Source organism: Corapipo altera, unplaced genomic scaffold (assembly GCF_003945725.1).
Source record: "Corapipo altera isolate COAL_440 unplaced genomic scaffold, ASM394572v1 22, whole genome shotgun sequence".
Taxonomy (NCBI): Eukaryota; Metazoa; Chordata; class Aves; order Passeriformes; family Pipridae; genus Corapipo; species Corapipo altera.
The window spans coordinates 2021950-2048252 of record NW_020884886.1 but is presented as its reverse complement, the minus strand read 5'-3'; the positions used below and the strand labels follow the sequence as shown (position 1 = coordinate 2048252).

Here is a 26303-nt window from a genome sequence, read left to right as displayed (position 1 = left end):
TAAAATGGAGTAAATTATTTCAGTAGTCTTTGATTATTATGTTATTTTTATTGCACTATAAAAATAACCAGTTATTATACTGAAAAAAAGGATTAAGACAAAAAAATGGAATTTGAAGAATTTGATGCTTATAGAGTGACTCATAAAGTCCTCCAGGCACTTCAATCTATCCAAAACTAACTGGGAAATGAAAAATATCTAGTACAAACTTGGGAAAAAATGGGGAGCTCAAAGTATCTATACTCTATATCCTTGAGAGATTTTTTTTTTTAAAGTCTGACTAGCAAAACTGTCAAGTGACACGAAGAGTTTTAACCTTGTTCCTCAAGTGAATTATTCCAGGTCAGAGAGCTGAAAGCAAATTCAGACAGACCATTAACAACCTCAATTGTTTAATTTGCTATCAATCATGGTACCTTCTTAATTATCAGTTAATAATAAAAAATTTATGGTAGCAGTGCAAGAAATAATAATGACTCATGTCAGAGTTCAGAATCATGTCCACTTGGGAGGAAAAAAACCCCTTGCAATAGTGAGGTTGGGTCAAGCAAGGCTTCAGCATAATGTAGATTTGTAATAAAAAGTCAGTCATTCTTAGCTTTCTTCTTCCCCCATAAAAAAAAAAAAAGTTATAGTGCTTGACACAATACGGCAAACATGAAGCAAACACTGCAATGCCTTTATTTTGTCAGACCATTCCTGAATACAAGGTACAATGGGATGAAAGGAGTTTGCAGAAAAAAATTATCAAGGGCAGAGAAAGGTTTAAATCTCAAAAGGAATGGAAAACATTGCAATTTTTTGTGGAGAGATGAGTTGGAGGATGTAATAAAAGAATGTACCATAGCAAATGGAGAAAACAGGTCATCCAGGACACAAATGTAACGAGATTCAGAAACAGAAATCAAGGGTATAAAGACTTCTAATAAAAGCCAAATACATCATAGCTGAGACAGTAAACCTCTTCCTTAAAGCCCAAATCATGACACATTTACCTACGTGGGACAAATCACTTTTGTCTGGTTTTGGTTTCCTCCTGATTGCTCTGGAGCTGCTGCTTGGGCAGTCTGGCAGGGAAGGCCTGGCTGCTCCAAAGCTCTTGGGTGCTGCAGAGGTTTGTGGAACCATTGGGGGAAAAAAAAATGGAACCTACCTTACACATACCTGCATGCATAGTAGTCAAGATGTCAAACACTGAGTGGTAGGAAGAAAACATGCTAAATCATGAAAGTAAGAGCAATTCGAACCACTTACTTCTCTCAGCCGTAACTCACAGAGGTGGTGGTGGTTGTGAGGCAGGACACAAAGACTCAAAAAACCTGAGCCAGCAGCTCCCATGAGCCTTTAAGGATTAGGCCATACCTCAGAAGCAGCCTGGATATGAAGAATGGGTGCAACCTCCAGTATAATTTTACATGTACAAGAGGGTTACACCTGTCATTGCGGTATTAAAAAGTCATCTTTTTTCAGATATTTGAATTATCTGAAAAATGGTAGCCACGATGGTGACCTATCAAATAATCACATGGTCAAGGGTCAATCTAGACCTTAGGAACCTTAGAAGAACACCACCCTGCCCTTTTCCTCACACACAAAACAAAGAGGCAGGAGAATATGAATATAAGGACACTCTGAAGCTCATGCACCAGACAGACCGAAGTGCCTGGGATCTCACCTAGCTCATTTGCATATAGTAGAACAGCATTTTCCTGCAGATCTGTGAAAAGGTTGATAAAATTAATGGTCTGGCTTGTTCACGCTAGGGAAATGTTAAAAAAATCAATGAGGAATGTAAGATAAGGCATCTGTTTTGGTCTGAACTATAACTTTTTTTGTTCATGTAAAACTAGCCTTGTCTCAGAGGGTTACTAGATTCCAGGTAGTGTCTCACAACTATGTATTTTCTTGTTTCTGCAATTACAAGTTTCAGAGTTCTCCCCTGAACCACAAGGAAAAGAAATAGCAGAGGGTCGGACAAAAATGTCCAGCCTTCTCAGACAGCTATAATGGTAATCTGGCATGCCTGGTTTCCTATCTGGAATTGTTGGTCAGATATTCCTCAGCAACCACAAAAATCCATGTGTTCCTTTGTCTCAAAGACTAAGATGATGAAATAAGTTGGCTCTTTGATTGCTGTGTTTGAGACGTCTTTAAAATACATGAGGTGAGAATTAGGTCATACATCAGGGTTGTCATGAACAGCTGAGACATACAACTCAGATCCAAGAATGAACATGAAATCTCTGACAGAATTCCCTTGCCTCTTGTATACATATCAAAATAAGTTTCACCAAGAGCTATATTGATCCTTTTGAGCTGCATAGCCATATCCATACTTAACAAAATGCTGAAAGACAGCATGTCCTTGAAAACAAGACTATAGAACAGTAACTTAATAACTCTAAAGAGCATTATCTGAAAAACAGCCTATGATTTGTCGAGACTCTCAGTTTTTTTACTGCCAGTGCCAGACCACACTATCAGATGGAATAATCTGGCAAAGTGTTATCTCATTACTCTGAAATGCATTTTCCATTTCATAATGCTATTTAAGATTAGCATATGGAACTCTATTAAAATAAACCAGAGTATTGACTCTGCACGTTAGTCTATTCACATTTAATTAGACACCCAAAGTTCCTGAAAGAGAACTACATGACTAAAATTCCAATTTGCAATTTTTAAATGAGGAAAACATGATCAATTTTAGAAACAGAAATCCTGTATTCTCTGGTATACTGTGGTCTGCTTTATGGAATTTAGGTGATGTACGGAAAACTTAGCAGTGAAGTGAATTACAATGCTACTCACTTTATGGCTGTTTTACACTGGGTTGGTGCCAAATCCAGCACACAATATCATACTGCAAATGTGAATTTAGTTAGGCTAGAAAGCATAACTGAATAGGTCACTACACCATATGACAGTAGATGCTTTAAATATAGAGTGATACACTGGCATGTATCATCTGACAAAACGAACAGCTTACCGAGTTGTGCCACCTTTGCACAGAACAGACATCTACAGACCATTTCAAACTTTCAGGAAAATGAAATAAGAAGGACACACAAGAGTAGTTGTTCTTCTAAAGTTAGCAAAAGTTTTGTGTATGAAAGCCAAAATTCCTTTTTGGTTTTGGCTGGTAGTAGGAACATAAGTTGATAAACTGACTGTCTTCTAAAACAGTTTTGTGTGTTTGGCATGGAATACATGCCTGTTTAGTGAATAGTATAATGAACACAAAGAATTACTGTGTTAGGGTGTTTTGTGAGATCTGTGCAATTTGAAGTACTTTCCTGGTGGCTTGAAAGTGATTTGGTAACATGGTCAAGGAACTGCCAGTGGTATTAACTTGATAAAATCTGGCTTATTTTCACTGATAGGCTGTAGGCATAGAATCAATTTAATCTAAGATTAGACAGCTTGCAATGTATACTTCTGCAGTGAGATTGGCTTTCTTTATATTCAGTGCACAGGAATAGGATTGGGGTAATTCATCTCACTAGTTTTGAACATCAGGATCTGACTGAAGACCCTTTTTTCTCTTCATTGACCATAAAAGGGAGCACAGAATGACAAAAGGACTTGTAAACAAATATAGAAAGATGATGGGATACTACTCCCAGTACAGTTGAGCACTGTGATAAGAACTGATGCTTGTGAACTAAAATGTCTATATGGGGGCATGTAAAGTAAGAGCTGTATTTGATTTAGCTCAGCTACCTGAGGCAAGGACCTTCAAGAGACACTTTTAAAGGCGTTGACATTATAACAGATTAACTTTCTCAAAACAGTGTAAATGGGTCAAGCAGCTCACATGATCTCACCATCCTCGCTTGCCATCAGCCATACATCTGCAGATACATAAAACAGTACAGCAGCACGGAGCTGTTGATCACATGTGCTTCTTAGTAATGCACTTTTTCCTTACGGCATAGGTTGAATCCTACACCAATACAACAGCTGCTGTGGGAAAGAAATTTTCAAATTATTTATAAAGTTCCATATCTAACCTGATCTGCACTGACATATTTGATCAACCTGCACGTTTTTTACCCAGTGAGAAGATGCCTGTAACCAATATGATGTCCCAGGAAGGTGCAGATGAGAAGAGCAGTCTTCACCAACATCTAACTTCCTCATCATCATTCTCTCACCCATTGTTCTGCTGGATTTAGCTTTTCATAGTAGCAATGGGCCTTGCTGATCATGTTTAGGACTGACCCATTTCAGTGCACTGCCAAGTTTCATGTGCAGAACATAACAAGTTATTCTGAGGTTGTGGTCTACAGGTGCTCTCATTTAAAACTGGCCAATGGTTCTCTACAGTGTGGATCACCAGTGAAGCAGCTTTTGCTTGGTGAAATGTGACAGTTGCTTGATGGATTATTTAAATCATGACCAATTTTACAGTAACTTGACACACTGAAGTACACTCAACACTCTCCTCAGTGGCATTACATTAATATCATGGGAAGACTCTATCCAAAGCAACAGTACAATCTAAAAATTATACACACATTAGAAAAGTAATTCAGTTATGTCTTTGTTTTAATGAATTTTTTTTAAACATTTGTATCATCAGACAAAACATTTAGGTCATGAGAAAATATTTATTTCCAACAGCATGGACTTTGAATGTTAGTTGGAAGAAGGCATGTTCAATGCTGTGATTTTTCCAAGTTGAAATAGTGTGTTGTAGTGCATATATTAACCAGTTACTTTAAGGAAATGCAAAAAGACATAGTGAAGTAGGAGGTGAGTACAAACATTCAAGGCAGTAAAAATGCAAAATACTGACACATGGCTGAAAAACGTACTTTTTGTAATGCTCTTTTAGTATCACACAAAACTAGCAACTCACTTTAAAACATTCTTTGTCAGCAACCATACTTCTGACCATATGAAACTATTAAATTTAATACAGTCTTTCAGCTGGAAGAGATATTAAGGTCTAACGCTTAGATTTTGTTAGCTTTTCTTGTTATTTAAGACAGTTTCAAGGTACTGCACCAGTATCACATAGGATTTTTTCTTTTCAAATTGATTTGTACAGAAACATGCAAATAGTAATGCATGAGGGTTTTATATATTTGATTATAATTGGCTGTATAATTGATAGAGCACACCAAGCTTTTTTTGTTACATTTTATGCTGAACTGTTCCATTGCCACATCTACCAATTGCCATCACAGTTCTCATGGCTTATTATGTAAAGCCAGAAAGTTGAGAAAGTAAGAGTGTCTTCACTTAGGACATATATTAATGAAAATAATTCTTTTATAGGTAGATAGATCTATCTACATACTAATTAAGATTGCATGGTATTTTTATCAGCATGAAATGTAAAAAAAAAGTTCTCCAAACACCCCAAACTAGTAGGAGAACACAGTCCTCTGGCACAATACACTCTTAAACCAGTTTTGTATAAGGCTTCAGTTTTCCTGATGAATGGGACTAAATCTTTACGTAGGTCTGTATACATTTTAGTGATTATAACTGTTTTATGTCACAATATATTCTTAATAAAATAAAAACTCTGGTGTTGTAATTAAAGATAGTTAGTTACCTTCTAGACAAATAGGACCTTTTAAAGAGTATGCTGTGTTTAAATATAAGAAGTAGAATTAAGGTGCTTCCATATTTTTGCTTTCATTCTTAAAAAGTACCACACATAAACAATTGCAATAATTGCTTGCGGATATGCTTTTCTTTGGCTTTTACCATATTTTTTATAGCATGTGATCCCCCACTGGAAAATTTTATATGAATTACTTACTTGATTTTGTAAAAATTGCATTATAAAACCTAATGGAACAAAATGTTGGATGCATTTCCCGTGTCACAGCTACACTTTTTTCTCTTCCTTTCAGAATTTCCATATGCATCAAGCAATAACTGCAAGCAACAATAAATTTAAAGCTAGATTTTTCGCACGTTGTAAACTGGGTAGGACCAGGAGTTACTGACAAAACTGGCTGGAAATGCAGGATTAGCAAATTCTCTGTATCCCAACACATTACCATCTAATCTGTCTTGTTTCCCCCGACACATACTAACACAATGAAGCTGGACAATGGTTCAACAGCAAGTGCATGTGATAGTTCTGGCAAGACTATTTTTGTTTTGATTAAGCACATATTTTATCCAGGAGGGTTTAGAAAAGCAGGGCCTTTTTCTTCAGGTCATTCCGCTTCCAAAGTGCCAGCCGATCAAATTCCTCAATGCTCATTTTGAAGACTTCCTGGAACTCTTCAGGGGACAAATGCCTCTTTAAAATGAAAATACAAAAGGTATTATTAAGCTCATCTGTGCACAGGAATATTTCTGCCCTTCCTAAGTTTTAAAACACACCACAAAATAATGCATTAGGGTTTGCATTTAAATTCCAAAATCGGTTCTGGAAAAGACTGCATCAAAACCAAACGAGCTCAGAGTAGCTGGGAAATGAAATTATTGATGGCAGTAGTGACTTCCTGAAAAAAAAAGTCTTTTCAATAGTCTTTAAATAGTCTTTTCTGCTCTTTCCAACTGAGCAGAAGCTATGGTTTTTGGGAAAAAGTATGTGTTTACCCAGAGTGCTTGATGACAGAGCACACTGAAACAAATTTAAGTCATCCAGGACTTTAAAGAGTCTGATAACAATGTAATTTCAGAGTTGGATTTGTTTTGCCTTGATCTTTAATGAGAGCAGTAGACACCACACTGGTCCACTAATAGCACCCTTGTAACAAAGGAGAGAGCACATTGCTAAATTCTTAAATCCACAATGTGCTTAACCATGGGCATAGACTCTAGTCAGAAGTCCAAGTTGGATAAGGTTGTTTTTTTTTCTAAACGTCAAAAAATATCCTTCTATTTGATGTTTCTGTGATTCAGTATTAAAAAAAAAAAGTAAAAAGTGAGATCAAGAGAAAGGGAAGAAATTCAATATAAAGAATTGGAAGGAGGTAGGATAACAATTCCCTAACAATTATTAATATACACACAGAAAAGGCAGAAGAGGTAAATGTATGAATTAGAAATTAATATAATGTCAAATTCTTCTGATAATTGTGGACTAACCCTTGGTCAAGCACTTCATCAGTATCAGTTACGGTTCTCTGTTTCTGATGAGTTAAGGGACACATTCAGGGCAATGATAATTAAAAATCACAATATTTAAACATGCACTCCTGTCTCCCACAAAGGTTTCCTTGAAATCTGGGACAAGGCCTCCAATCTTTCTCCTCCCCAACCAAGCTCTTGACCTAAAGCTCCCCAGACACAGTTCTCCTTCCAGGTACACCCAGGCAGCCCTATCCTCAGCATTTCAGCATTTGCTGAAGTACCACCTGCATCCAAAAATTAGGTCCCACAAAGCTGCTAAGCAAAAGAAATGCTTGGACTTGCCTCACACAGCAGAATCAAACTCTTCTCACATTAGACAACTGCGTCATTTCAAGGGAAGGACATCAGCCCTTTCCTTTCAGCTCACTGCCTCCTGGTTGAAGGACTTCCCAGGTGGTGAAAAACCTGGGTTCAGCGTGCTCATCACTTGGAGAAGGCTCAAAAACACCATCTAGTCCACATGACTCACTCTCCAGACACATGCCAGCAAGCAAGCCTGGAGTAATGTTAAAGGAGACACAGTCCTCACAAGTACGAATAATGAATGCTACCAGCAAACACTGAGGGCAACGTGCTGAAGGCAGAAGGGAGCACAGCACTCCTCAGGGGAAGGGGAGCCACTGGGTCCTTTAAACTATGTACCAGTAATTCAAATAGGCCAAGGTTGTCCAGCATTTCAATCAGATCCCAGCATCATCTGGAAAAGTGCTACCCTATATTAGCCAAAATTGTGACAGGGAGCAAGCTAACATGCCCGGGCAATCCCACAATGGTTTACCTGACCAGGATGAACACAGCCCCATTTGTCCTATCTGACAAAGCTATTTTTTTGACAAATTTGAGAGTAAAATTTTACTTTCCACTTATTAACAGTGACTTTATCTTTGTCATGTAAATTACTCAAGGGAAACTAATGAAATTGTTTGTAAGAAATCACTACATATAATTACCTTGAATGGTCATCATTGGGCCTTGTGGTTTCTTAAAAAAGGACAGCCTTGGTTTTTTTCCCCTTGAGATTCCACATATTCAGAACAACAGTGACTAAGAGTTTGGAACTGAGCCTTCATTTTTCATTTGACCAATGACAGCAACCCACCATAAGCGCTGCTCATAGCATGGAACAAACACGCCATGCATATTTGGCAAAGAAGACCCCTTTTTGCATGGAAATGAGCAACATCTGACAATGTATTTTAGAAACAATCTCTCACTGACAGAATTTAATTCTACTTGGCTTGGAAAGAAAATAACTCCTCTCTGCACTGATTTTTTAAAAACATTTTCCTGGTAATTCAGTGGACAAATGAGAGTAAGCTTAAATTCAGCAATTTCTCACAGCAAGGAACATGTCTATAGGTTGTGGAATTGAAAAAGAAGTCTGGATGAGCAAAGTGTATCATACTGTATTTTATTTTTATTTCTAGATTGTGAATAAGACTTGAGATGATCCTTCACTCAGGAGAAAGCAGTGACAAACTGTAGTTCATTCTCAAAGAGAAAATGAGAAAGCCTATACCCTGCAGGTAAATACACTTTGTCAATCATCCAAACCCACAGAAAATGTAAAACTTTAAAAGGAGTATGTTTTCACCATTTTCCTGAGGTAATTTACACCTTGTATTCCTAAGCACTGCTGTGGTCTCATCAGATCTGTTTCAGTACTGAAGGCCAGCGGAGGGAAACTCAGCGAGCCCAACATCATCCCATCTCTCCAGAGTGCCAAATACTCACTACACCTTCACCTTCCAATGAAGCTTGCCACACATCTCAGTAAAAGCTGTGCATTTTCCCCTTTCCTCTCCCATGCTGTACTTTGCCATCTATCATTCTGCTTTGTCCTCAGGCTTAGTGATTATTCAGTCCACACACACAGCTATCCAAGCCAGTATGAATTAGTCGTGCACTGTACTCTTGTGCTTGTGTCCAGATGACATCACCTTCATTCTTTGCATGCACTTGTTTTCTAATTGTAACAAAGTTTTGTTTTACAACAGCACCATTTTTTTCTTCCTTGCACAAGTTTTCAGTTGGTTCTGCCTGTTACAAAAGCAATTGAGACTTTCCAGCCCAAAGATGCAGTGACTGAGATGGAAAAGCACAGTTTCTCTGCTTTTAATTTTCTTCCATATACGCTCTCATCCCAAGGACTAAAAACCAGACTGCAATATTAGCAAGGTTTCTTACTCCATCAATGCATTATCCACATGCAAAAATAAATCTAGTAGAAGGGAACACCTCCCCTTTGGTCTGAACACTCTCTGAGGACACCAGTCTGTGCCCAGTGTAGCACAGTTCCCACCGTTTTCTCTCTGCATTTCAGAAACTTTCACCATCCCTTTCTTAAGCATCATGGGCTCTAACTTTGGGACTGACCCTAGAAAACTGAATACAGTTTTCTCTCGAATTTTGGAATAAATCTTGATCTCAGAAAGATGTCATCAAACTGGCAAAGCTTCAGATAAAAGTAACGGAAGTAATTATGGGTTGCAGTTTGATTTATGAGAAAAGACTAAAAGGCCTAAGCATGTACAAGCTCAGCCAAACAATGACTAAGAGAAAATATGGTAAATGTCTACAAGTATCTGAAGGGTCTGAACATCATGGGAATAGGCCAGTGTGGGAAGTTAATGTTCATACTTTTCTTTGTATATGTGATATTAAATTTTGTCTGCACTATTGTTGGGACCTTCCTAAACCTTACAGCTTTAAAACATAGAGATCTTCCCAAACCTATAGGCAGGAAAAATGTACCTCTAAGAAATCTTGGACTGATTTATGCTTCTTCTCAGTTATTGGAATATTAATTTGTCTTAACTGAAGCGTTACCTTCTCTCATTAGTCAAACAAAAGAAGGGAAATTGAAAATTATGAGTAGGGAATAGGGAGGATATTCATCTTGAGGTATGAGAGAATTTGTGTGTAAAGCAGTGCTTTACAAGGCCAAGAACATGTTTTCCTTTTTTTTAGGAATGGATCTGCTTAAAATATCCAGCTATGTTAACAGTGCATCATTGGGCCATTAAAGAAATGGCCAAACTTATTAGTAAAAGTAACATTCCTTCCCCTTTTTTAATAGTATTGGCCTTGTTTACATAGGAAGTCTGGGTGTTTTACAGTGTGCTAGTTAGTGATTCCTAGTTCCCTTTGTGACAGTTTGGCCATATTCAGGCAGCCTAACTCAATCTCCTTCTCTGCTCTGCATCAGTGGCAAAGCTGGGCACATTGCAGACATCGAGGAGAGTAGAGAGGACCATGATATGGTCCCATTCTGCCCACACTCTGAACCGACTGTATTTAAGTGAGGTAATTTTGGAAGCGACATAATGATGTTAACGTGACGCTACCTGAAAACCTTGCTAACAGATAAGGTAAACAGTTTCAAGATGGTTCTTCACTAAAAAGACTGCTATACTGGAGCTCACAGCATCAGAACATCAGCATCTGGGATAAGTTTAAGTGTGAAATTGCTACAATATAAAGGACTATGGCATCATGTTGTTTTGAAAAAATTGTATTAATCTGGGGCTTTTAAAGTCCATAGTGGTCAATCTCTTTTTCTGGATAGCATTTTGTGCCAGCTTGCATGTGAAATCAGAAAAAGACAGTGAGACCCCAGTAAAGTACTGAGGGTCCACTAGATGCATCCATGGAAGAGGAGTCATGTTTTCAGAAGCACAATATCTCACCTGCACTGACAGCACTTTGGATTAGAGATATGGGATCACAACCTTGGGATCTCAGTTTGGGAAGTCTGAAGGTGGCCTGCAGTTTGGGAACCAAATGCTGTTGCTGTTATTCCTCACCTGGATGTTACCTATAGGGCACAGCACTGCGTAAGAAGGGTCACCACACCTTGCTGTAATTATGTAGCTAGCTCTCCTAAAACATACAAATGCACAATGGAAGAATTAAAATGCAGATGTTTGTTATTACGACATACTAAGCAAGGGCTGTGCTAAACCTCTCCACTGCAATGCAACCACTAGAATAGAAAATTCTCATGCTCTATGAAACATGAACATGAAAATGAGTGGTACAAACACGCGCTCGTTTTTGACTCTCTCAGAACAAAAGTGATCAATTGCACATTCAAATACTTGCTCCACATTGTTATCTCAGAAAGAAGTGGTGCTTTTCACTGTAAGTTAATGAGGCTTGTCTTTAGATTTCTGTGGTCTGCTAAAAAGCCAGTAATAATTCTAGACAGTTACAATGTTTATTTAATTAAATGAGTTTTCTTTCCCCCAAGAATAATTGAGCTTTTAATTTCAAGCAGAGATGCTTGAAACTAATACTTGGCATCATGGTTTAACCCCAGCCAGCAACCAAGCCCCGTGTACCACCTGCTCACTTCCCCACCAACAGGACTGGGGAGAGAATCGGAAGGGTAAAAGCTAGAAGATGGGTTGAGATAAATACAGTTTAATATAGAAAGCAAAAGCTCTGCACATAAGCAAAGAAAAACCAGGAATTAATTCACTGCTTCCTATGGGCAGGCAGGTGTTCGGCCATCCCCCAGGAGAGCAGGGCCCCATCACATGTAATAGTGACTTGGGAAGACAAACACCATCACTCCAAGCATCCTCCCTTTCTCCTTCTTCCCTTACTTTATATACTGAGATGATACAATATGGAATATCCCTTTGGTCAGTTTGGGTCACCTGTGTCTTCTCCCAGCTTCCCATGCACCCCCAGCCTCCTTGCCAGTGTGGCAGTACGAAAAGCAGAAAAGGCATTGCTGGCTCTGTGTAAGTCCTGCTCAACAATAACAAAAATATTGCTATATCATCAACCCGTGTTCAGCACAAATCCAAAACATAGCTCTTTACCAGCCACTGTGAAGAAAATTACCCCAGCCAAAATCAGCACACTTAGAAACATGGCATTCGTGTGAATAAGAGAAAATTTCAATTAACCTACAGCCGTCCTGCAGTAAGTGGTGACCAGGTCATGCTGCACAAGCATCTCTATTCTTTGTCAGTAATTGGATGGGAATCCTCATGTGAAAATCTGAAGATACAGGAAATTCAGAGGATATCATACTTCCTTATGAGTCAATATTGAACCAATGAAGGTACATAGTGGGTGGTAGGAGGTGATGAGTTGAAGACTAGAAAAATCAAAGTCCTAATTCCTAGAGAAATGTAAAACTTCAGGTTTCTTTCACCTTCATTTTTTGTTTTATTATGTTCATAGGAAATGACAGCTGAGCATTACAATGCCTTTGAATCCGCAGTGAATCTTTCAGCTAGTGTCAGTCTGAAGCACTACTGTGCACTCTGTTTTATAGAATGCAATTTTAAGTAGTTGTCTATTTCAATTCATTTTTGTCCAAAGTCCTTGTAACACTTCCAATTTCTGATTCACAAATCCAGAAATAAAAGCTAGTTTTTATCTTCTTCCCTGCCTCTCCATTCCCTTCTCTCATGCCTCTCAAACTTAGCCCAAATAATAGTTTCAGACGCCTAAGTATAATTTGCTGGAAAAATTTCTCTTTTTTCTATTTAATTTTGAATCCTCATTTTGCTTTCACAAGGTCTGCACTCTTCACCTGTCTTTCTGTTGCACTGCTGGGGCTCGGCAGGCTTAGAGGCTTCTTCTAAGCGTGCTGCATGGCTAATTACAAAGCTGTAATTAGCCATGTGCCAGATTCCCAAGGGAGTATTGAATGTTCTGATCATCTACGGTGTAATTAAGCTTCATGCTCAATAAATATTTCAAACTATTAAGTAATTATGTGATAGGGCAGGGGAAGTTAAGAAATGGCATGAGTTACCACCTAATGAACTTCAAAAGGTATCAAAAGATAACAGGGCAGCTCCGTCGATCAGAGGAAAAGGCAGCAGGCACTACAATTGTGGTCATGTGAGGTGAGGGCAATTAGTCACATCCCCACATAGATGGAGCCCTTGCGCAGCCAAGCCTTGGCAGAAGTTGTAGATCCCTCTCCACATAGCAGTGTGGGTCCCCAAAAAGGTTCCCAGGGAAAGCCATGAGAAAAGGAGTCTGAAACCCTTCCTCACGCTGATGTCACCCCAAACTACAAGGCTCCTGGATCTGTGGATGTATCTTGTTTAGTACTTCAGGGTACCATGAAGTTTCACAGACAAGCTGCATTCCACTCAGCACTGCTACTGCAGGGATACTTCCAGCCTAACCTCTTGTGAAATATCACAAGGCACACAGAAAATGTTCTATAGTAGCATTCTATAGTCAGTATTTTTCCCAGCTGAGTCATCCATAAAGATACAAAATACTGAAAAAAATACAAGTATTTCTCTCAGGTGTATCAATATATTATGTAAACAGCACACACATAGAACATCTCTGAGGATAAACTATGGCATCATCCTGTCATTCAACCAAATGAAAATTTTCATACTGACACTGAATAAGTCACTGCCTTCAGCAGACTGCTGATAAAAATACAATTAAGAAAAATATAATTAAGAAAATAAGTCATAAATAAACCCAAATATAGGAATCCATATTGAATTATGAAAATACAAAGAAGATTTTGAGTCTCAAACATTTCATTGGATTTAGGTAAAGCAGATTTTCCACTTTCCCTTAGTCTGGACTTCAGTGCATCTGTAATATGAATGCAATATGAATGAATGTAATATGAATGTAATATGAATGGTCTGCATCTAATGTCTGTTCACTCCTACAGTGTGTCCATTCACATAGAAATTAGTTTTCACATCATATCACATCATTTCTAATGCATATTTTCATTTTATAATGGCTCCTTTTATAAAGGCTTTGAAAACTTATATAGACATGCATCACTGATCACAACACAAGCACATGACTAGAATAGGAAATGCCATACATACATTTTTCAAGTTAAACAGTATGAAGTAGTTCCACTGAAGTCAGTGACTTGCACTTTTTCACCCCAGGTTATGAGTTTCATTGCAAAGGGAGCCTATAACCTCAAATCCAGCCCCAAACTACAAACTGTGCTTCTCTATGTTAAAACACACAGCATTCCAGTTTTGCTCTGAATTTCCCCATCTGAGCTGCAGAGGAGGTGGGACACACAACATTACTCGTATGAATGGATTCTGGGAGATCGGGCTCTTATAAATGCAGGCTCAGATACTGGAAACAAGCTCTAAAATGTTTGCAGCCCAAATGGCTAGAACCCAGGGTGATTGCTGAATAAAAACTAGTGGAAAAAAATGTTATCCCTAAAGCAAATCCAGACAAGCAGTTCCAGGAGGAAAAGCATGCTTGAATTAATGTGAGTGCTCTGTTCAAACAAGACCGCACCCATGTTTAAATCTCTCATTTCTGTTTACAAGAGAAGGTGGCAAATGAAACTTCGCTACTTGACATTCCAGAGTATTTTTTTTTACTTTGCAGTTGTTTCAGTGTATCCTTGTCAAACAAAGAATGAACAGGCTCAAACAAAAACTGGAATAATTTACTTTCTACTGCATTTGACAGGCATGAAGGGATAATGCTTTTAACTCCTGACATTCAAAAAAAAAAAAGGGCTAAAAAAACTAAGATACATTAAGACAAGAAAATCAAATGAAAACACTACAAGATGGTTTCCAAACAGAAGACTTGAACTATATTGGCTTTCAAAACTACCAGCCCGTGACCACTAAAGAAATGTTATACTCTGTGATAAAAGCAACTTCAGGAGGAAAAAAAGAAATAAATCTATTCAGTTAGGCAAGAACCATCAATTTGAATTTGCAAGCACTGAACTGCATTACTATGAGTGAAGACCAGGAAAAGAATATCCAATCTGAGATAAATGTAGCAAGTACATGCTTTTAGGAGCCCAAGGCTAAAGTACTTTAATACCTTTTATTATTTAAAAGAGTTATTAAGATTTTCAAAAGTGTCCTAAGACCAACTTCCTTTGGGAAAAAGTGAAAAAGGTCATATGGATCACCACTGGAAAACCACCAGGTAAGGAATGTGCTAATGTGTACCATCCAAAGGTGATAGTCTCTGAAACTCAGGACTTAAGTTGTTCAAAATGGGGAAGTTTGCTTCAGGACACTTACATTTAAGCCCCTGCACTAAAAAAAAAGAAAGATAAAAAGTTCCAAGATAAACCAAATTATGTATTTTTTTTTCAAATGCTGTTGCAGCAAGTTCACCAAAAAATCATGTTTTGTAATTATATTATGTCTTCACAGAATATACCAATCTAAGCAAGTTAGGGACTTATGGAGGTCTTAAAAGCAGGGCCAACTTTAAAATTAGACCATGTTCCTCGAGGCCTTGTCCAGCTGTGTTTTGCATGCCTTCAGGCATAGAGACTCCACAGCCTCTTGGGCAACCTAGTCACTGCACTGCTCTTTCAGTGAGGAACTTTCCCCTTGTACTCAGTTGTAATTTCCCTTCCTGCAGCTTATGACTGTTGCCTCTCCAGTGCCTACCTCTGAGAAGGGCATGTTTTACTCTATAACCCCTTTACTACAAAGCTGAGCTGCTGACTCATGTTCTGCTTATTTTCCATCAGGATCACCAGGTACTCTTCAGCAAGTACCTGATGTTCCTCCCATCTTGTTCTGATGAATGGCACTACTCAGTCACAAATGCAGGAATCTGGATTTATCTTCACTGAACTTCATGAAGTCTGTCAACCATTCCTCCAGCCTGGCCAGGTCCCTCTGAACGGAGACTCTGCTCACCTAAGCATTAACTGCTGGTCCCTCAAGTTCATGTCATCTGCAGATGCTGTGAGGGTGCAATTCCTCTTCTCCACCCAGGTTGTATTATCCACCCCTGTGCTACTGCTTTGTTGTTCTGCAACATTATCTGAATGAACTTGTTCTTCACCATTTCCTGTTAGAATAGCTCAGGGGAATGCTGCTCCGTTCATCTAACATTACAATAAACAGCACTGTGGTAGAGAGAAGCTCCGAAAAAAATGTATTTGGCCAAATCCTTATCTACTGTAAATTCCTTGCATTTCTAATCAGCTTATACTAAAGCAAGATCCAGGCTATTTATTCAGAAGTCAAAGAACCAGCAATGTATTTAAAAATCAGCAGGCTGCTCACTATGACCAGTTCTCAATGCTATATGTATTAGTTCACTGTTGGCATAAACATCTCCTGGAGAAACACAAGGAACTAGGTACTTCTGTCTCACTGTTGAGTTAAAACAGGCAAACAAAAATATGCTGAGTGTTTCTGTGCTTAGATACATGTACTTTTGAAGAAAGAATTACTATTATTTGAGTGCATTTATTACCAGTTGAGCCTTCCTAATCTCTAGATACCTCTTGGCCTTAGAAAAATATGCATTTTTACAAGAAAATATTTTTATAATCCTTTAAATAAATTTCTTGCACAACAGCGTAATCTAAAAAATACTCACAATGGGAGCAAAGTTAGGAAAACACTGCCATCCATTAAACCCCCACCCTCCTGCGGTCCTTGAACATCAGCCAAGCCTTCGTTGCAGCCTCCCTTAATTTGACCCCAGGAGCTAATACCATCTACTTGAGTTCACTTTTCATGATAGGAACACTCAATATATGTGACTTCCCTTGGAAGAGGGAATCAGAGACAAACAACGCTGGCTTTTCCATGACATCTGTGCTGGATCATTCAAAGTTCACAACAAACTGTTTCACAAACTGGAGCCTGCCTCAAGTCAACTTGTGAGACGGCTGTTAAATAAATCTAGCTCATGCAAATTTAGTCAGCTTATTGCTCTGTAGACCAGGAAATCAGAAACATCACGTGTGAGATATTCTAAACATAGAGGACATGGTAAGACTGCTTTCAGGTTTGATAGCTGATATGAAACACAATGGTTCTAAGTCTCCTTTCACTGGCATCACCTGTACCCTGAGCACAGCCATCACACCCAGGAGCTTGTTCTGATTTGCAGCAGCGAGGGCAAGGTGTGGCTTCAGCCCACAAAACTGATCAGAATAAAATTAGTGTATTAGAACATGTGGTTTTTTTTCTTAGCCTAGATAGATCACTCTCCAGTTTGGACAATACATGGACTTAGCATTGCTATGTCCATTTCTGTAGGAAAAATCCAGCCCTTTCACACGTGACATTGGCTGTGCAGAATGGAAGTAGAACACAAGTTGGCACCCAATTCTGATCGGAAAGAGCACTTGCCTCCTAGAGATTCCAAGCATCGAATCACGCCCTGTAGTAAATGTGAAATGGACCTCAAGAAATGGCGAAATCTAAACCTTAGTACCTGCTTCCAGTATTCCCAGTGTTGTCCTCAAAAGCTTGAAGATACTAAGATATGTTATGTGGACCCTCTACTAAGAGATGGCGTGTGTCTGTGTCCATGTGTCTGTTTCTGTGCAAACCTATAAACCCACATAGTCTTGGGCTCCCTGAGTCCTGGGTCTTGCGCAAGCCTGAAATCTGCTGAATGCACAAGTCAATAAGTAAGTTACAATTTTCTTCTTCTGACACAAGAGGAAATAACAATAAACTGTTTTTCTATCCAAAGCTACTTATTTCTAGCAATTCTGTAACACAGAAGAAAAGGTCAGAGAAGAGGGGAAGACGCCGGCAGGGAAGGCAATGGTTTGTGCTTGTCACTTAACTCTGCATATGGTTTGAATGTGTAGATGAGCGGCTGACTCTGCTTTTTCAGTAGTTACAATCCTATTAAAACTGCTAATTTAATTGTTTAAAAAACTACCAATCCCTATTTAATGTGAGATGGTCTACAAAGGAGTCCTTCCTGCAGACGCACACGTTTAGCATAGCGCAGCAATCAGCAGGATTGGCTTGGTCCCCTCATTGCTGTTCTGGTGCAGGTTTGAAGCAGATCTTGTTTATTGTTCTTTTTTGCAAATCTCTGTGAGATCTTTGAAGTGGTCGGGCTCCTTGAGCCAACAGGCCCTGTTCTACACCTGGTGTGAGGCAGACTGAGCAACTCCAATGTTAAACAAACAGCAATCCCAGCTGAGGACGGTGTATGAGTTACAGATAACAGCAGCCAGGACAGGCATGATCCATCCAAAGCAAACTATATGCTGTCGTAAAAAAGCAATTTAGAGCTACATTTGCTATTCAGACCAGTCTGATGCGTTTAAACAAAGACTCTATTCTTTAATACAGACATACAAATGTGTATGTATATACATAAAAGAAAACTTTATAAGATATGTCCAGATGAGCATCCCTCCAACTCTCTGCTCCTTTTTCCGGACTCATCATGCTTTTTGTTATTGCTATTATGCCTTGCTATATCCCAGGCTTAAAATAGCACACATCTGAGGCTCTTTTTTCCTTACAATCAAAGCAACACTACTTGCTGGGTAATCAAGCAACAAGCACATTGAAGTATTTAAGAAAATAACACCAATGTGAAAACCTACTACATGTATGCAAATTTGATAAATTAATTTGTTTTAAAAAATTTATCTTTAATGAGGGACTTTCTGCTCCTTCAAAGTTTTTCTTATTTTCTTGCTTTAAAATTAATTTTTCTTTTCTTGTCACATTATCAAGTTAAAAATACAGTAAATTTATTTAGATACAAATATTCCTAAAAGTCTAATATTCTTATCACTTCTTATTCTTAATAGTAATTCACAGAAAGATACGTTAGTTTAGGTGAGTCTTTATTCAGTCCTGTCATTGCTCAGTCAAAAAAAAATCAACCTCAGGAATTCTGCCTGAACATCAACTTGGAAACTAAGCATTCTGTTATAATAAATTATATTTGCATTTCTCCATCTTATACTACTACTGAGAGAGGTGGATGCTACAGCAAAACTGTAGCATACTGACCATGGATCACATAGCCAAAGGAAAGCCTGAATAAGACAATGGACTGGAAATATAGGCCCATGTATTTGTAGGATAAACTGAGACTATTTGTAATATTTTGTTATTCTAGGAGGATGTTTTTTGTAGGAATTAAAAATAAAACAAACTCCAAGTTTCCACACTCCCCATTTGAAGTTTCAATATCCTGTATAATCATCCAAAACTAATGAGTTTCATCAGTATCTTTCTAAAATGTCATTTGGTCAGACATTTGCTAGGTTTTTGGTTATTCTTTTTTAGTTAAATTGCCCGCAAACTGATTTTTTTGAAATAAAATATAATACAATACATAATGTTATTCCTCTCTTCTCTTCTTCATTGCTATTACTTAGGCACCAGAATATCTAGCATGGTAAACAAACAGGAGAAATGCTTGCAAAGCTGTTGAGCAAATATCATTCCTACCTCCAGTCTGGTCCTGTCCACATCCTTAGGCAATTTCACACGAACTCGGTTTGTTACAATAAGTGTTTCATAAGGATAAATCTGTTAAAAAGACAAGAGCATATGAACTCCAGCTGAATCTGATTCTGATATGTGGAAATGGCCATGTGGGGAACTTACTAATTTAAGTGGTACATACTTGCATCCTGATTTGACAAATATTTCACTGGGACAAAAATTAACAACAACAAAAAAAAAAGAAAGGAACCCATGTAACCTTGCTAGGAAGTGCTGATTCTGTTTGTTCTTCCAGTGTTGGAAAAGCCCTTCTTACCTTGTATTCTGCAAGAGAATGAGAACAGGTTCACAGTTTAGAATTTGTAAGGTTCTTTTAGTGTCACCACAATAAACATTTAGGTACCTCAGAAATTTGTTATGCTACTACATTTCTTTCCTCTCAATAGTTTTGGATAACTGCATGCATAGTAAGAATTTAACCCCCATGCACTGAATGCCTATAACACTGTCTATTACCAAAGCAATAGTCCTTGAAATCAAAGGTTTATTACAGAAAATCCATCTCCTGATGCCATTGGGTTACACGGTGAGTATGTCTGGCAAAATTGGAATTTTCTTTTTACAGGAGGCTTTTGTGCAGAGTTAAGTCAGTCTGTCATCCAAAAGTCCTGCCCTTATTGTTCTTTACTGAAAATAGTTAAAATATATGGATTATTACAGGCATGTCAGTTTGGGAACATATATGAAAACCATTAAGATAATACAATATTCCAAGATGCCAACATCCTGCACTTGGGCTAACTGCAGTGGGAATAACAATAGTGAAGAAAAAGTTATTTGGAGGTGTGTGGACAATGAGTCCTGGATCTATACTAGCACAAGAGAATTCTAGTAGGTCTGTGTGACTATATATATGACTACCAAAAAGTCATCTATTCTCTGATTATTAAATGCAACCAGGATAGCCAATATGTTTTCACAGACCTTTTTATGGTCTGAAATAAAAGACATAAGTCTACTTTTCAAAACCTGTACTTTAAACTATTCAAACATAGAGACAAAGATTTGTATCAACACAGAGGCATAAAGTGAAGCATCAGAATAAGATTTTTAAAATGAGTTCAGGTGTCTTGGAAATAAAATCCTACTCTTCCCCAGGAATTGATGCATGTTCCTAAAATTTCTCAGCTCTTTTGAAAATTCCAACCCAAGTTCCATATTGAGTTCAAAGTCCACTTAAACTGCAATAAAAAAATATAATGCAAATAAATTCTCATTTTTTAATTCTGTACATTTTAACCACACTGTAGCACAAACAAAAAGCACAATGGACTTTTTTTTTCACATTAGTCTTGAAGGAGTGATTATCCTAAATTTTCTTCTGTCTTTGACATGAGACCAACACCAGAGAGTCTGTTGACACATATCAAGGATCCTACTATTGACTCAGCCTGGTTGCATCACCTTCTGACTTGCAGTACTTCTTTCAGGCCTTTATGTTAGGCTTGGTAAACAGAAGATTCTCTGTGACAAATATGATACTGAGCTGTGTCTCTGTTTAGGCCTTATTATGAGAACTATAGGATGACCTCAGAATAGTAACCTTTATAGTAATATGTTAACAAACATTCTCGAAAGAAGAAAACACAAAGCAGAGTGGAAATGATATTGCAATGTACCTTTCATCCCCCAGCTTGCCTCCTGGTCCGTTTCATATTGGCCCATGTTTTCAGGCTGACAGAGAAAGAAAGAAGCAATGTAGCAGCAAAATACACCACAAAACCACTTTGCACGTTGTTGAGAGAAAAAAAAAGAAAACCAGCTGGTACTATGCAACTGAAATACAGATCCTTGGGTGAGACAAAGAGAAATAAGTCTCACTCAAACTAATTGTTCAAGCAAGCAAGGTAAGACTGAAACTGTCACATGCCCTTCCCTGTGATGCAGACATCTTATTGACATGATCACAATTCACTTATGCTGCACTGAAACTTTTCTCCTGCTTTCTACTTCACACCGCTGATGCCACTAAGGCCAGGGAGAACTGTGTATATGTGCTATCTTTTTCCTTTGCTGGCAAATGCTATTATGAAAAACAGTACAGGAAATCAGAAAAGCATTATTATATGACTTTTTTTATCCCCAAGTCTCATTTTTGCCTGTTAGGGTATCAATAGTGTGCACAGCTATGCTCACAATAACCTGCAAGCCTCCTTATTGTTTGCTTTTGGTTTGTTCTGTTATGCAGCACTGGGATGGCTGATTAAACATAACAAACCACAAAAGCTGGTATGAACCTACAATCCAAACAGGGGACATCTATTCCAAGAGGAATTTTGGCCTCAAGGATTTGACCATGAGCAACCTTTTCAACTTTTCTACAGGTTTGGGATCCTTTAGGGGGGACAGATGCTGCCATCTGCTGCTTTCCCATCACATTGCACGGCTCCTGAATTTGCTTTGGCTTCATCTGTGGGAAGCCTTGGGATGGCTTTGCTGCCTCACCAGCACAGTGCCTGGGCATAAGTGGCTGGGCACTTCAGTGCCTTGATCATTTCAGGTTACAGGCAAAACTTATTCTGAAAAGTCGGGAAAAAACTCTTGACTCATAGATGGGAATGGGTTTATACAGACCCTTTCAAATTCCTAAATCTTATTCAATCAAATGTCAGTGCCACTCATTGCTTCAGAGACAAATTCTGGCAACCAGGTATCAAAGCAACACATGCATAACTAGTCCTGTAATATTAACTCAAAAGGATGGAACTTTCAGTAACTACTGAAAAATCCATTTAGGTACTCCTTGATAGTTGCTCTCTTGTAGCTCCTACCAGTGACTCTCAGTTTGACTCTTATTACTGGAGAAGTTTAATCCTGCTTATGTGCTTTTGCAGGTTTCACATCTTCCTCTGGAGAAAGAAGGGAATTTGAATGAGGTCCTGTCCATGTAATTTGGACACAAATGTAAGTGCACATGCATCTATGTATTGACAGCTTATCACTATAAACCATAATGACTTTTCACCTAAAAATATAAGCCATGAACTGACAACCCATAATGCTAGGCTCCAGAGAGAAAGAGAAGCCACAGTGTCAAAGATGTCTTTTTTCTAAAGACTAATAAAAGTTGCAAAAAAAGGGTTAGAAAAAAATGCCTAGTTTGATCTGATCATAATTTAGGCATTTTTCCTTCTAGATTGCTGCTTGTCATTCTGTCTGTAGTTTCCTCCCTGCCTTAAAAGTACAATGACTGTGTGTGTATATACACATACATACACACACACATGTGCGTGCATACTGGAAAAAAGCAGAACATGGTTCAAGAAATACAATGGATGCAGCTTTGCTCTAAGATTGTTACTTGCCTAATTACAGGCCTAACCATCTCTATCATTAATTCAGGCTATACTGTGATCTATTAATATGTGCAACCTGTACATTTTAGACCTTTGTTTGTTTTGGGAGGAGACTCAAGATTCTTAATGCTCATGATGCACACAATTAAAAGGAGACGCCTCAGTCAGTCTTATTCTTACAGAGAGACAAACTCTAACCCACACAGGGTATGAATCTGTCAGACAGGGCTGGCAGCCAAAACACCTTTGAAGTGTTATTACTGTGCAGATTTTCAACTAGTTACCAAGTTGTCTCTTTATGAGACATTATTTCCTGGAGAAGGTATTTAAATGTATACCTATACCTACCTGATGTAAGCCATTCTTTCCATAGCCAGGTAGAGAAGCAGATTTAGAATATGGAAATCCTGTAAAAGACATAAGACATAGCTATATTTTTTTGCAAATCCTTTACAGCCTATTATAACACAAAATCCAAGAAAACATCCAGAGATAGCAATTACAAGACCAGTAAGTACATTCTATCAATGAGATGAAATATAACTGAGCTATGCTCATCTTTTCTCCATATTTCATGTACATGAACATGTGTAACAATGTCTAGAAATAACAGCACACCAGGGCATGACATGAAGAGAATTGTGGGGCTCATGTTATGGAAGCTTTATGCAGCTGTGTGATGCAAAGCTTGTGATCTGAGAGCTTGTGAATTCTCTGTCCTCCAACTTAGTGTTAAATCATGACTTGAAACTGGGATTAAAGGTATCATCATTTTAGATTTACATCACTTCTGATCATGCTGTATGTAGTCTGGTTTTTGGTTCTGTTTCTTAAAAAAGAAGGATTGATACCCTACTACTTAAAAAAACCCTTAACAAACATAAAATTTCTTTTGCTTTCTGTAAAACTTCTTGGAAAAAAGCAAAAATGAAGATATAGTTACGGGTAAAGTAAATCAGCAACAGTATAAACACTCAAGTGAAAGAACGTTTTAAGATGGAGAAAATTGGCAAATGGTGTTACTACGGATAAATGATGTAATATAGTGATGAAACTGTGTGTGGTCACTCTGAGACAACTGAAGAGCCTTTACTTCTAATCATAAGACCCTAATAAGAAAGTTTAAAAGTTAAACAGTAGATGAACAAACGTGTGTAATAAACATTCTTGATTCCAGTACAGGAAACTATATTAAACTGATGCAAAGTGTTACAGAAGTCAGTTAGTTCAAAGAACTGAATGTACAGCTCTTCTTTCTGTCAAAAGTTTTAGCCGTCTGTGTGCAAAAAGGAATGTAGGAAGGGAATCTAGACACCACTGGATTAATAAAAACCCTAAGGAGATTATCAGGAATAAGCATACAGAAAGAAAAAAACAAAAGGTGGATCAGCAAGGAGCTCATAATGTGCTGAGATAAAGTGAAGACTGCCAGAAGTCAAGCTGAGTGAAACACTGAAAATGATATTAAAATAAATAGCAAAAGTTTCTCCAGCTATCCAAATAAAAAGGAAACAAGGAAAGAAGAAGTGAGATCACTGGGAGTTGTGCTATGTCAGTACTCAGCACAGGGGAAAGGTAACCTAGTTAAGGGCTACAGCACTGAAGGAGTATTTCATCCACAAAATAAAAGGTGGAGTACTGAGCAAGGATGGAAAGCTAATGGAATAAGGGTATGCCAGTGAATCACAGTCATGATAAAACCAAAATTCAAAGCACTTAATGTACTTAAAGAGAGAACAATAAGATCACATTAAATTGCAAGTCCAATATCTCTTACCATTGAGTTTTTTATATTTAAGAGAGGGAAAAAGATAATGAAATGAGAAACTTATAACTGCCCGTTATCTGAATGGTAGTGACACCAGAAGGCAAAAAGTATAACACTTGCAAGACAGAATGACTGTATCTGCAACAAAACTATCATCTCTGCTCCTGCCTGGAAAAAACTGCTAGTGTTGAACATCAGTGTGGAGTTCAATTTCTTGGCTACAGCGAAGACGTAGAGAGAGATGTAGAGATGCAGGCGAGAGAGTTTTGTACTATCTCCAAATAATATTACTCAGTTACCAAGGAAAAATGCACTAAGGTAAAGATCAGTTTGAAACCAGACACAGCCCAAGTGAGGAGCCGCCTACCAGGCTGAGCCGCATCCGCGGGCACAGGCGACACCGTGTGGCCACCTGGGAAAACCCAGCGGGAGAACTGAGCCGAAATGGCCCAAAACGCACTAGTGAAACCCGCTGACTCCAGAGGGGATTGTATTTCACCAGCTTCTGTTTCCCACGGACTTAGTCACCAAGTTAGACACCTTTTATTTTGCCTTTTTTTGGTTTTTCTTCCCCCCCACCCCGCCCCCGTCACAGCCCGCTGCAGATATACTGGGACAGCGAATTTTTTGGAGTAACTAGCCAAGACAAAGCAAGCTTTCTCTCTAATTAGGCAAGTTCTGAACGTCAACTACCCTCTGCAGGAATATGGTTCCTGCTTTTTCCTGTATGACATTCACTCCAATCTGGGTATTCTGAGGTTGTCTCTCAGCACATCAGGGACACGTGAACAGCAAGGGCTACACACTTTGCTATGTCTTCTTTCCTAAATATATGACACTTAAAATCATGACTTATGGTACTTGATTAACCATCAAACATTTACATATACAGTAACAATACCCATTCACACAGGTGGAAGTAAGGAGATGCAAGCTCCACTCTTGCCCGCCAGTTGCACAAGCCTCTCACTGATGTGCATTCTTGTTAGGTGTGTTTTTCTGGGCATATAAATCCTGTAATGTGGCAAAATACCTTCTAGAGCAGAATAATCCTTCCCTGGTTTGCTCAGAGGCTAGACAGACAAATGCAGGGCTGTTTTCTCACTATATTTGGACACATCACCAGCAGTTCGCAGTCTGATGCCTGCTAATTCCCCCTACCCTGCATGTAATCACTTGGCACCAAACCTATACCCAAAAGGTTTATTTTCTCTGATAGTCACTGACTATGTCACAAAGATGGGGCTGGAAGTCAGAGTTCTCAACCATAAGGGCAAGAGATAGGGAAGTTACTCTTCCGTGGCCAATGGGGCATGTGACAGGCTATAAATATTCAGAACTAAATAGGGAAACACTCAATAGAGAAGGAACTACTTAGGATGCATGTGGGTATTAAAATAGTCAGGTGAGTGAATAAAATCATAAAGAAAGGGGAAAAAAAAAGTGCAAATGTCAGGAAAAGAAAACTTCCTCAATGTCATTTCTGTGTAGCTGCTAATTGGGTAATGGGGCCAACTTTCAAGAGGGACAGAGAAATGATGATAAAACGCAATGGAAAATGAACTACAGAACCTATATTGCATTGGCACAAAGGTGATATTGACCCTGACACAGAGGTATGAACTATCTTCTGCACTTCTAGTTTTAATAGCTCCACATTCCCAAGAGAATTAAAAATCATAAAAGAAATGCAGGTATAGAAGAGTGACAGGTATAGCAATATTCCCAGGAAAAAAATCAACACAATATGTTGTACCTGTATAACACAGTTCTTGGTGTGCTACACACCTCCCCCTTTTGTGCTCAAGGACTATTCTCTCAATACACGTGTAGAAAAGCTTCAGATCAACTCCAGAAAGCTTCCAAACA

At 38.4% G+C, this 26303-nt stretch overlaps 1 protein-coding gene across 15 annotated transcripts in view; it reads right to left on the bottom strand.

Annotated features, from left to right (window-relative positions):
- Positions 1-4533: 4533 nt before the first annotated feature.
- ABLIM2 (actin binding LIM protein family member 2) overlaps positions 4534-26303 on the bottom strand; it is a 138649-nt gene continuing 116879 nt past the window's right edge. For 13 of the 15 annotated variants that reach the window (XM_027642687.1, XM_027642689.1, XM_027642693.1 and 10 more), the window contains 5 exons: positions 23015-23073; positions 20990-21044; positions 19570-19634; positions 19314-19394; positions 4534-6271 (listed from right to left, as the gene is read on the bottom strand). In XM_027642687.1, coding sequence (XP_027498488.1) covers positions 6158-6271; positions 19314-19394; positions 19570-19634; positions 20990-21044; positions 23015-23073 — 374 coding nt within the window. In that variant the 3' untranslated portion in view covers positions 4534-6157. The remainder of the gene's footprint in view (positions 6272-19313; positions 19395-19569; positions 19635-20989; positions 21045-23014; positions 23074-26303) is intronic. The other 2 variants (XM_027642692.1, XM_027642702.1) reach the window with 1 other exon arrangement.